The sequence below is a fragment of the Rattus norvegicus genome, chromosome 6 (genome assembly GCF_021556685.1).
Source record: "Rattus norvegicus strain SHRSP/BbbUtx chromosome 6, alternate assembly SHRSP_T2T, whole genome shotgun sequence".
Lineage (NCBI taxonomy): Eukaryota > Metazoa > Chordata > Mammalia > Rodentia > Muridae > Rattus > Rattus norvegicus.
In genome coordinates, this window is record NC_141539.1 from 37342535 (window position 1) to 37355368 (window position 12834).

At 41.0% G+C, this 12834-nt stretch overlaps 1 protein-coding gene across 6 annotated transcripts in view; it reads left to right on the plus strand.

Annotated features, from left to right (window-relative positions):
* Positions 1-12834, plus strand: part of Ldah (lipid droplet associated hydrolase) — an 84573-nt gene that overhangs the window by 20666 nt on the left and 51073 nt on the right. For all 6 annotated transcript variants that reach the window (NM_001394269.1, NM_001014075.2, XM_087553115.1 and 3 more), the window contains 2 exons: positions 542-685; positions 11196-11365. In NM_001394269.1, the coding sequence (NP_001381198.1) occupies positions 542-685; positions 11196-11365 (314 nt within the window). The remainder of the gene's footprint in view (positions 1-541; positions 686-11195; positions 11366-12834) is intronic.

A 12834-nucleotide genomic window follows, 5' to 3' on the forward strand; every position in this document is an offset into this window, starting at 1 on the left:
CACCCCGTGGGTATACCATATTCATTATTCTGTTTCTCTGTCCCTAACCCACATCAAAAATGCATTCCATATACATACAATAAATCACATGTAGTGTATATTTCAGTCAGTGATCCTACACACATACTACAAATACTTGCAGATGACAAGATAACACTGAGTCGACTCCCCTAAGTTTTCTAAGATTGCCACACTGATTTGACTGGCATGAGTTTGTTAGTTTGTTTTGTTGTTGTTTTGTTTTGGGTTTACTCTGGTACAGCTTAATAACTGAGATGATCTTGAAATGCCATAAAGACAGTATTAGTGGTTCGGGGCTTTATCTGGGTAACAGTCGGAAGCCACATAAGGGTGATTTAAATCACATAAGGGTGCTTTGATTTCTGGCTTGAAGATCTTTCTTGTGATACCAGAGTGTAAATGTGAATGTTACTAGATTCGGAGAGAATGGTGTGAGGAAACTCTGAGCCATCTTTTCCGGCCTGTACATCACCTTACATAAGTCTGTTGCTCTTTCAAATCTAGTCTTTCCTTTTCCTAGGTAACCCAGGCCTTTCCCCCTTCTACGTGCCATTTGCAAAGGCCTTGTACTCTTTGGTGAAGGGCCACTTCCCAGTATGGATCATCTCGCATGCTGGGTTTTGCTTGACTCCCAAGGACAAGAAGATTCTCACTGCACCACAGGGTATGTACTTGTTAACACCTTTAAGATTGACAGCCAACAGGTACTGGTGTTTCTAGGAAGCCTGTTGGCATTCTCAGGTCACAAGCAAAAGCCTCTGCTGTGTCTTTAGACCCAGGGCCCACATTTTTATAAGTTGGGGAAGGGAGAGCTGGGCTTCTGTGTGGTGATGTGCTAGATGGTGTGTTAGGGGAAGGATGTTACTGTGGTATTGCAAGCATGTGCATTTGACCCGTAAGAATTCTCAGACATCTACTTTCCTAAAGTGAGAGAATGCATAATTTAAAGTTCCTACAGACGTCAGGCTTATGTCTTCTGCTGTGGGGCTTTTCCCCTTGGTTGTTTGAGGGAGGTAGGGGCTCTAGTGCTTGCTTCACTTCCGGTTCTTGCAAGCCGCTCTTCCTGACTTAAAGATACAGTAACCTTTGTATTCTTTATGATTAAATATTCCTGATTCTTTTAGACAATAGTATACAGATTTCAACACGCAAACCTGTACTTTATGAATGATCTTAGATGACATTCAAGGCTAGTTTTGATTAATTTATTTTTAACTGTACTATGGCCACTCACCATCATATCAGATGTAATTGTTTTCTGTTTTAAGATGATTGTGGTTATGATTATGTGAACTCTTCTGAATACTCTCTGAACATTAGTGTATTCAGGTAGATAAACAATACCAGTTTATCTTGTTCATAACTTTATAGTTTATAGATGATCTTTTGGTTCCAGTGCATGATTTTATTCCTTTTTTAAAATAAGTACTGTATTTTTAAAATTAAAATAATGTGTACCTGTTAAGTAAAATTTAGACAATACAGATGCTAAATAATGTTTAAAATTGCTGCTTTATAATTTAAAATTGGAAAAGAATATTATAAATTATAATATTTATTTAATTATGATCAAAAATTGTTAGCTTCAAAACAAGCAAACATTGGCACATTAGCACGGAGAGAAGAAACTCTCTAGTCCTTTAATGCTGAGTACAGAAGCCCAGGAGTCTTGCACAAATTCAATTATGCCTGTGAGAACTGTCCCGTGGTGGACTTATCTTCTGTGGGGGTTTGGTTTGGTTTGGTTTGGTTTGGTTTGCCCTTTGTAAAATGTTCTGGTGAAATGTATATCTTAGACCTGAACTAAATAATGTACTTACTATTTTCATGAAGGTACTGATGAACATTTATTTACTGCTGGTTACTGTTAGTTGGCAAACATTATGCACAAGGAAAGGGTCTAATGCAAAATTCTTCCAAAATAAGTAATATTCATCTCTGACCTGTAGGGCTTAGAATCTACCACACCTGCCCTCACAACCAGATGTCAGGCACTCAAGAAAGCAGGGCCAGGGCATATACAACCTGGACCAGTGGCACCACTGTGAAAAAACAGCTCACTTAGAAGAACTTAGGCAAGCCTTAGCCAGTAGAACACACAGAGTGCAATGCAGACAGTTTGAGAGCGAAGTGGAAATTCTCAGGGGCTTCCCAGTCTCCCAAGAGTATTCCCTCTAGGAACTCCCACATCAGCTCTTTGGCAGTCTTAGGACTTTGGTTTTAGTTTTGTTGCTTGTAAGATTTATTTTATTATTTTATGTGTGAGGTGTTTTGCCTCCATGTGTGTATGTACACCATGAATATGCTCGGTGCCTAAGTAGGTCAGGTAGGAGATACAGATTGGTTTTGACCCACTTTGTGGGTACTGGAAATTGAACCCAGGTCCTCTGCAAGAACAGTAAGTGCTCCTAACTTCTGAGCCATCTCTCCAGCTTTGCTTGTTTATATTTTAAGACAGGACCTCACTAAATAGCTCAAGATGTCTTTAAACTGACAATCCTTCTGCCTCTCCCTCTCTCATGATAGGATTGTAGGAATAAGACAATGCCCTATGATAGTTTAAATTTTAAATGTCCCTAAAATGTTCAACTGAGGGAGTGGTCTCCAGTGCATAGTTTTCAAACATATATTAGGAACTTTGATAGGTGTATGTCAGGAGGCCTTTGACCTCATGAACGAAATACTCCATTTGGGGATCCGTAATGTAATGGAATCTTGAGAGGTAGTAAACCTTTTGTGGAGTAAGAAGTTTAGTTCACTGGGGTCGTGACCTTGGAGGATAGGACTTCCTTGTCCTCTTCCTTTCTCATTTTCCTTCCTAGTCCCCAGAAAACCAGCAGCTTTGTGGTACCACTTGTTGACTAAATGGTCTGTTTCCCAGTACCCAAAACAACAGGGCCAGACAACTGCAGATTGAGACCTCTAAAACCATGAGCCAATCTCTATGAGTACTTTGCCATGGCAGTAAAGGCGACACGGTGATTATCTGAGAATATCTTTCAGGGTCTTCTTAGGGTAGGAATGGAAGGGGAATCATTTTGCATCATTCCCAAAGGATTCTCAGTAGCAAAAGCCTACTCTCCAAAGGACGAGACCCTGTGTGACCTTGTCTAACCGGAGGGAAGAACCTCTTGGCCTTCTTGCCTCACATAGAGAGGGAAAATGATCTGAAAAACATTTGTTATGATCACAGACAGAATCTCAGGCCCTCTGAGACTATATTAACTACGCAATTGAGGAATGCTTCCTCCCCTACCCCCATAGTTTACACCATGTTCATAGGCTTTGGATATAACAGGGGTGTGTGTGCTGCAAGTTACAGGATCTGTTAAGGAGGTCTTTGGGGAACCAGCAGGGAAGGGTGAAAAGACAATAGCATGGATGAAATCAAAGGCTCTAATAAATATTAAATGTAGCTCAGCTCCTGGCCACCTTAATATAAAGCCGCATGCCAAGAATCTATTTATTCACTTCAGTTCCTAGTACTGGTACATCATGTCCAACTTTAGTCAGAAAAGTTACAAGGCTTTGTAAAAGGCAAGAGAAAAACAGTAAGACTGAACAACAAGTTGTGAACCATAACCAAATTCAGATGTGCCTGTTGCCAACGTTAAGTTTATCAGATAGGGCATTTAAAATAACTATGACAATTAATATGTTGAGACTCTAATGAAAACTGTAACATGCCACAAAAGAATAGTAATGCAAATTGATAGTTGGATACTTTTAAAGAAAGACTAAAAAGAAAATACTAGAAAATACTGCAACAAATGGCTTTCATGGGCTTGCCACTAGGCCCAGTGCAGCTAAGGAAAGGATCTGTGAAATTGGAAATAGATCAGTAAAAACTTCCCTAACAGAAATGCAAATAGAAAAAAATAGTGTTCTTAAAGAACAGGATATCCAAGAGCTATGGACAATTTCAAAGGTGAGACAGCTACATAATTAGAATACAGAAGAGGGTTGAAGGGAGAGGAGAGGAGAGAATGGAGGGAGAGGATAGAGGGAGAGGAGAGGAGAGGACGGAGGGAGAGGAGCGGAGGGAGAAGAGAGAAGAGAAGAGGATAGAGGGAGAGGAGAGGAGGGAGAGAATAGAGGGAGAGGAGAGGATGGAGGAAGAGGGTGGAGAGGGTGGAGGGAGTGGAGAGGACGGAGGGAGAGGAGAGGAGAGGATGGAGGGAGAGGGTGGAGAGGGTGGAGGGAGTGGAGCCAAAGTAAGGGAAGCACTTAACTCACATAATGAAACTCAGATGCCTGGCGAACAGTGAGCAGGATAACTACTCAAACTCTTTGCCTGTGTGTCACATATTGAAATTACAGGAAATCAATAGAACCCTTGAAGGACAACAATAAAATTTCCAAGAACCCTTTGTCACATGCAAAGAGAATAAAGTAAAATACTTAGTTTTGAAAGAAAAATATCATCAACCTATAATTTTGTGTTTAATAAACATATCCTTGGAAAGTAAACGAAAGAAAGTAATGAGTTTCTAGACAAAAGCAGAGGAGACTGTTTGCTTTAGTTTTACCTTACAAGAAAAGCTAAGTGGAGCTAGAAACTCAAACCTGTAACAAGAAGAGAAAGGCATAGGTTTGAGAGATGGCTGATTGGTTAAGACCTCCTGCTCTATAGAGACCGAGCTCACTTCCTAGTACCCACAGCCACTGGGTCATAACCACCTGGGTCTCTGCTTCCAGAGGATCCAACACCTTCTCTGACCTCTGTGGGCATGCACACGTGCTCATGTGCACACACACTAATAAAAATATAAAAAAAAGAGAAGCAAGGAAGAAATTTTTAAGTTTTTAAATTTTTAAAGTTCCTTATTCTAAATAAGTGCTCAATTGGTAAGTGGTGATAATGTATGGGTGAGTGGGATGAGTGTTGGCACGGGCATAAAGGATGAAGGAGAGCAATTAAGATCATTGTTATGTAACAAAACTAAAGGTAAAGTGATAAGTCATTACTTACATCAGCTTACATTAAATACTGCAAATTCTAGGGCAACCATTAAAAATGATGAGGAGGATAAATTTTTAAAATTAAAGAAATATAATGACCATGACATGACCAAAAGAGAGAAAATGGGATGATTAAATATACTCAATTAAGACCAAAAAAAGTAGAAGAGAAAAAGGCAAAAAACAAACAAGGCATCAAAGCAGAGCACACTTAGTGGAGAGGAAAGGGAGGCTCAGCAGTTAGGAGGACTTTTCTTGCAGAGGACCCAAGTTGGGCAGCTCACAATCACCTTTAACTCCTGCCCCAGGGAATCCAGGACAGCTTTCTGGTCTCCCCAGGCACCTGTCCTCATATGCACATAGCTATACATAGACATTCATATATACACATAATTAAAATTAAATTTAAAACTTTAAATTGTATATGATCATTTATCTAAATGTATTAGTAATCGGTTTGAATATGAATACTTTAAAGGATAGTCGCTCAAAGTAGATAAAAATAAGATCCAACTATCTGCTGTCTACAAGAAACTCTTTAAATATAAGAGACTGGTAGCTCCTTATTGAAAACTAATTATTATCTATTCCCTTTGCTCAAAGTTCTGAGTCATGAGCAGCCATCATGTCTTATTCCTACATCCCTACCATGGAGAAAAAGACACACACACACAGACACACACACACACACACACACACACACACACACACACACACACACATAGTATAGTATAGAGAGAATTCTTAGTTACGGCAACAACAGCAGTCACAGTAACATTCCAAAGCTGTACTAAAATCAGAAGCAAATAAACACAATCTGAGTAGCAACTTTGAAACTGAAAACAGATGGAAAGGATCAGCCAGGATAAGGGCTCTCAAACTCTGACGTGCACCAAGGTTGTTTATTAACATAATGGCCAGCCCTTGAGTCACTGATTCAGTAGATGTGGGACACCATCTGAGATTCTGTATTTCTAACAACTTCCCAGAAGCCTTCATGCTGCTGGTCCTAGGACCACATCTTCAATACCTTGGCTGTGGATTTTCCTCTACCAAGTAAGCACTGCTGTACAAAACCAGTGAGAAGTGAGTCCGAATTTCTAGGAAATGTATTTAATTTGTGTTTTAAATTGATGCTTGCTTATGTATAACTTTACTTGGGTGCTTATTGCTTGGACTCTGTACTTGGCTTCTGTACTTACTAATGAGTTAATAATGACTTAGCAGTTACACTGGGCCCTTTGCTACCTAATGAGAACAGTGCCATCTAGAGGCATTAGCCCAGAGGGCCAGCAGATACTAAGTAGCCAGGTAAAAGGGCAGGCTGTTTATCACCACTGAGGACTAACTTACTGATCCCTGACTAGGTGATGGTGTGTGCTGCTGCAGGAGAATTAAATGGAACTAGAGATGTCCATCTCTGTCTTTTGAGATGACTATTTCCATTTATAGCCTGAGTATCCCAAAAGTTCTATGAGGCCAAGTGTAGCCCTGGCCTTACCAACCTACATGACCTAGTAGAGGTGACGTAGAGGTCACACTTACGAGTGTCATAGCAGGTGGGTTAGCGCAGCAGGACAGTTGCATCATTTCCCATCTGAGATTATGATCCTAAGTACAGGTGGCCCGACATGCAAGGTATAGTCTGAAAACTACGTAATGACTGAAAGCAAGCTATGGCAGCACATCAAAGGTTGGCAGACGTTTCGCTTCATATTAGCATGTGTTAAGATTATGAACAGTTGGAAATAATATTCTGGTTGCAGCATATTGACAGAACCATAAAGTGGATATAACAACAGAGCAGATGTTCTCTGATACCACAAAGGGATGATTCAAGAAAAGCTGAGACGAAATGTTAACAAATTGGGAGTTTAAAATGTTTTTTGGCTTTGACTTACTAAAACAGCTTACTCGGTGGCAAATTTATTATCAACTACTTCAAGTCTTTTGTTCAAAACATATAAAACACAAGTCCAGGATTCCACTGGTTCAGCTTTAGCAGATGAGAACATCACCTTAAATTTGTATATAGCCTTTCATAAATGATGAATCTGGCTCATGCAATTGTAAAGAAACAAAACCACACCCAATAGTCAGAGAGAGAGAGAGAGAGAGAGAGAGAGAGAGAGAGAGAGAGAGAGAGAGAGAGAGAATATGTTCTGTAAACTTCTCTTCTCCCAGGAAAGGGCATAGCAGAAGAACTTTGAGGAAAGATGCTCCCAACGGTGGGGACAGTCAGGCCAGTACCCATGGCCACTAGAAATTCAAGCAAGTTTCCAAGTTAAAGTGCAGAGCTGGAGAAGAACCTAGAAATCAAACACATTGTTGCAGTCCTGAGGCTGGTAAGAGGACTAAGGAGCTTCATTCAGATTGCAGATTTTTGCCTGAGAGATGCACAGCAAGTACATTCAATGGAAATATCCTCAAATCATAGACAGACAGAGACTTGAAATCCAGACAGTTCTGGTGACAAGCATTTCCAGTAAGAGGTGCTCAGAATGACCTACATGCTCATCAGTATCTGGATATTGTGTCTGAAAACCCCAACCTCTTTCTAAGTGCATTTAGGAGTCTCTGATGCATTGGGGGCTGTTGGCATGGTAGCACCCATCCTGGACCCCACAAGCCAAGCATGCTGCTCCTTTCTGTGTAGTCTACATACATGCCCTCGTGTAACATCCCATGTCCTGCTCAATTTGTGACAACTTTCTTTTCTAACGACTTTGTTCCATTTCTCCCTCAAACTCCTCACCATTTCCAAATATCACTCTTTGTGCCTCTTGCCTTTTTTTACTGTTTGTAGCATTTTGTTCTTCCTGCATTTCCCACCTGATCCCTCTATTTGTGCTGTTGAAACCCTTAGTGGATCATTCATGCCCATCAAGTGGAAAGCATAACTTGTTTGGTTGTTGAGAATAATAATTAAAATTAATTTCAAGACATTCTTGAAGTTCATAGGTTTTGTATTTGTCTTTAAGTTAGGTAGCATTTGTAAATAAGTGTAAATGCCCATCTCTCATCCCTTCAGTGTGTTCGTCACTTTGAGAGCTGGCAAAGTCACCACAATTGCATCCAAGGGGCTTGCAGAACACTGAGAGAGCGGGAACAAAGTGTGCTCCCAATTGTGAGCGTGTCTTTTCATCTTAGCAAACCTAGAGGTAATAGGGAAAGGAAAGTCATTTGGACCCCTGAATGAAGGAAGCATAAAGACTTGAGGGCCACAGTTCTCACCCAGCTGCTTCTCTGATCTTTAGCATGAACCCACAAAGTCCTTTGGGCTTTCTATGTCCCATTTGAGTAACAATGAAGTGACTTTTTTTCTGTAAAATAGAAGCAAGATACCTGGGGACCACATGTCAAAAGTTCTCCTTTTTCCCAAACATTAAGTTCAATATTTACACTTATTTAACAGTTCAAGTTCTATTATTAAATGACAGCTAGCACTGCTAGACTCTTTTTAATATTACAAATAAAATAATACATAAAAAGATTTTTCACATTCAACCTCTGGTTCTACTTTCAAGAATTTAGAGTGAATTTTTCATGACTTTTTAGATTTTTTTATTATAATATACGTGTATGGTAAACATTGTTTTTAAAGGTCCATCTAAGGAATAAATGATACACCCATCTTGATCAAAGAATTTCAAATATGAAGTTCTGATTTCAGCCTTTTATTTCTTCTTGTAAGCTATTAGGTTAAAATTATTATTAGGATATCTTTATTGAGTAAGGGGCAAGATGGAAAAGTCACATTCACAAGTGAAAATGACTGTGTGAAAGGTAAAGGGCTACGATGTGCACACCCAGTGCCACAGCACTAAATTCTAGTCTTATGGTCATCAAAGACTTATAAATAGTGTTTGTGTGAAAATGCATAGTTAAACTTACACGCTTAATGTTTTAATCTGTAGCTAACTATACATATAGAGGAAGGTATATATAGACTTATGCCCAATTTCAAATATGTAACTAAATGTTTACATCTGTGGTGTGGTGGTCTTGTAGTATTTCTCGAGAATCAATTGGAAAGAGCTATAATAACACCTCTCTTAAGTACAGATGACCACTGCCTTTCTGAGATACTTAAGGGCTTCACAATTATACCCATGCACACGTTAACATGCACACCCACATACACATGAACATAGGCAAAATAAATAAAATCTATTTATCCTCTTTCTGAGCTATAATCTTCTTGAAGGCAAGTGTAGTTTTGTTGTTTGTTTTTTAATTCTTTGATACAACCATCCCTACTGCAACTTCTCTTCCTTTCACTCTTCTCTGCCCTCCGCTATTCCCCCTCTACCCCAGGTTCACTCCCCTATTGCATCTCTCCCACAAAAGAGTAGGTCTCTCAGGGTCATCAGCTGAACACATAAGATACTACATAAGACTAGGCACAAAGCCTCTAACATCAAGGCTAGACAGGCAAACCAGTAGGAGGAAAGGGTCCTAAGAGCAGGCCAACGAGTCAGAGACACTCCCAGTTCCACTGTCAGGAGTTCCCCTTAAAACCCAAGCCAACGACCATAACATATATTGCAAAGGATCTAACTCAGACCCACGTAGGCTCCATGACTGCCACTTAAGTTACTGTGAGCCCCCTTGAGCCCCCTTAGTTGATTCTGCCTGCCATGCTCTCTCCATGTCTTCCACTACTCTGGCTCCCACAATTCCTCCTCTCCTTTTCCTCAGGGGTTCCCTGAGCTTTGAGGGGACTGACCAGATGAGACCTCCAACCTGGGCTCTCCCTTCACCTAATCTTCACTGTGGATCTCAGCACTGGCTCCCAACAGCTGCCAGAGGTGCTCTTTCTTATGATGACTGGACTAGACACTGATCTATGAATATATCAGAACATACTTTTTTCTTTCTTTTCTCTTTTTTTTTCTTCCTTCCTTTCTTTTCCTCCAGTTGGGTTTGGTTCTACCCTAGGTCCCTGTCATCCAGGTAGTGTCAGGCATGGGTTCCTCCTGGTGGCATGGGCCTCAAATTAGACCAGCCATTGATTGGCCACAAGTTCTCTGTCACCCTCATCCCAGCACGTCTGCATACAGGACAGATTGTAGGTGGAAGGTGGCTGGGTTGTTGATCCATTCACACCACTGGAAGCCTTGCCAGGTTGCAGAAGATGGACCGTTCAGGTTCTGTATCCTCATCACTAGGAGTCCTTACTAGGGGCACTCTTATAGATGCAGGAGTTTCCACTGCACCAAGTGGAAACATCACCCACCAATGCCCTCCCCTTCCAGTCATCTCTCCCCGTCTTTTCACTCCACCCTTCCCATGCCATTTGATCCCTCTTGTTCCCATCCCCACTTACCCCGAGTCCACCTGCAGAATCTATTCTATTTCCCCTTCCCAGAGAGACTCGTGTGTCCCCACTAGAACTCCCCTGTGGGCTGTAACATGTTTATTGTTTACTTAACGGCTAATATCTGCTTGTAAGTAGCTACATGCCATATTTATCTTTCTGGGTCAGTGGGGTTAAGCAAGTGTAGTTTTTAATTAGGTCTTGAAAACTCTAGAAAAAGAGAACAGAAAAGAAAGGCTATTTCAAGTCATGACTGTATGAGTTAACATTTAGATTTCTATTTAAGTCTAAGTTTTTGTAAATATAAACAGATTGTTAACGCAGGCAGTATCATGTGTTTCTTAGTTCACTGAATATAAGCTTAACCAAGTGGTCCCCAGGGTGTAGTCTGAGAATCAGCATGTGTGTATCTCCTAGAAACTTAGGAAATTCTTGGACCTCTACCCAGACCTACTATGTCAGAGACTCTGGTGTCAGGGCCCAGCTATCTATTCCAACAGACTGTCCCGAGTATTCTGTTACATGATCGTTCAGAGAACTCCTGGCCTAAACTAACAGTAGTCCATGGACTAGTTGAAAATCCATGGGCTTTGAGAACAGACCTTCATTTGAGCCCCACCTCCTCTATTTCACAGGTCTGTAGCTGTCAGTCTCAAACATACTGTCTGTGAGTTGAGATGTCTCAGATAATCCTTCTTTTCCAGCTCTGTGGTAAGGGTGGATGACTGTAACGTAAGTGCCTGGTACTGTAGCTAGCGTACTCTAGGCTTGTGACAAAGGGTGAGTACCTCACCCTGCATTGCTGCTTTAAGTTCAGTATTTTTTGTAGGTACTTTATCTACTTTAATAAGCTTGCTTACTTATTAAAGTGTGTTCATACTTTTGCTTCTAGAACCAAATGCTCAAGAAATTGAGGACATCTATGGTCTGAATGGTCAAATAGAGCACAAAATAGCTTTTCTGAGAGCTCACGTACCGAAGGATGTGAAGCTTATATTCATTGGCCATTCCGTAGGCAGCTATATTGCTCTTCACGTGATGAACCGTGCCCCGGAGCTGCCGGTACGTATACCTTAGAAGGTGACTGTGGGTGCCTGATTGTGTATTAGGTTTTTTGGAAAGCACAGGAAAGGGTACGTGGATCTATCTTTATCCTTATCTCTTTAGTACCAAAGATGTGTTTAAGAAATTCCCATGATGTTCCAGTGAATAATGGTGGGAAAGAGGTTTGCTAAATGAATGTCTTGGAGTTCTGAGGTCATGTTTAACCAACTGTCTTTTGTGAAGCAGTGTTTAAGAACAGTTACTGAGAGTGGCATGGGAAGCCTCTGTCATTATGGGAAGACTGTTCTGAAAAGATTCATAGGCTAGGGAGGTGGCTCGTTGGCTCAGAGCACCAACTGCTCGTCTGGAGGATCCAACAAGTCTGATTCCGAGGAGGTGGTTCTCAACAGTCTATAACCACAGTTCAGGATTCTGGGTCCTCTCTGGCCTCCACAGGGACTGCATGCAGAAGGCACACAGCTATATGTGCAGACAAATCACCCATACTATAAAACAAAGACAGTAACTCTCCAAAAACTTAAGTAAGAAAATATTCCTGTCTTTTTTTAAGAAGCAAAATGGTGTACCCTCATCATTTGGAGTTTAGATTCTTTTCTGTTTTGTAGTGTGCAGATACGTATATATCCTTTCATTCACAGATGCTTGCTGTCTTTGTCTTTTTGTTCGTTGTGATCCTGGGGATAAAACTAGGGCCTAAAGCAAGCACTCTATCAGTGGGCTAACTGGTTCCTAAGTGCAGCCCTGTACTGTAGATTGAGGCACCAAAGTCACAGATTCCAACTTAAAGAGTGGACTGTGTGAGAGCCTTTACATAAAGGTGCGCTTTAGCTCACATGTTTCATGAACAGACCCGGTGAGTGGCTACAGTTTGCAAGTTATTTCTTCATTTGTCATGTGTGCGTATAAAACCGCTGTTGGGTTATCTTGAGGAACCCCCTGAGGATACAGGATGTTTTTTAGCAGAGGGCCTGGAGTCTCGTGGATGAGACAACTAAGCAAGAGGACGGGATCCCTTCGCAGCATCCCTGTCCATGAATATTTCCAGTCCGTGTGATAAAATATCTCCAGCGGGGTCTTGGATCCCACTAGGAATTTGCCTCCTTTCTTGCCAGCTTGCTTCATTCGGTGCTTAAACCAGCACTTGGAGAGAGTAGAACTATAGACTCCCTGACTGTTTTTAATACCAAATGGGTTTTAATTTTCTCCTTTTGGATATAAGAAAATATATTTTTATGTCTAAGTGTGAATTCAATAAATTGAAGATTATACTTGCACTCAGTTGTATCCTGCCCTAGATAGGGCCTTTTATTCAGGAAGCAGCTTTGCTTTTGATGTTAGCCTTGGCGTCACTTACAATCTTGTTTCTGTCCTTGAAATTCCTCTCACACTATATGTGGCTGTCATTTCCCAGCCCCCAGCCTGTGTGTGAGCACCTCTCTTCACACAGTAACTGTGAGCTCTGTCTC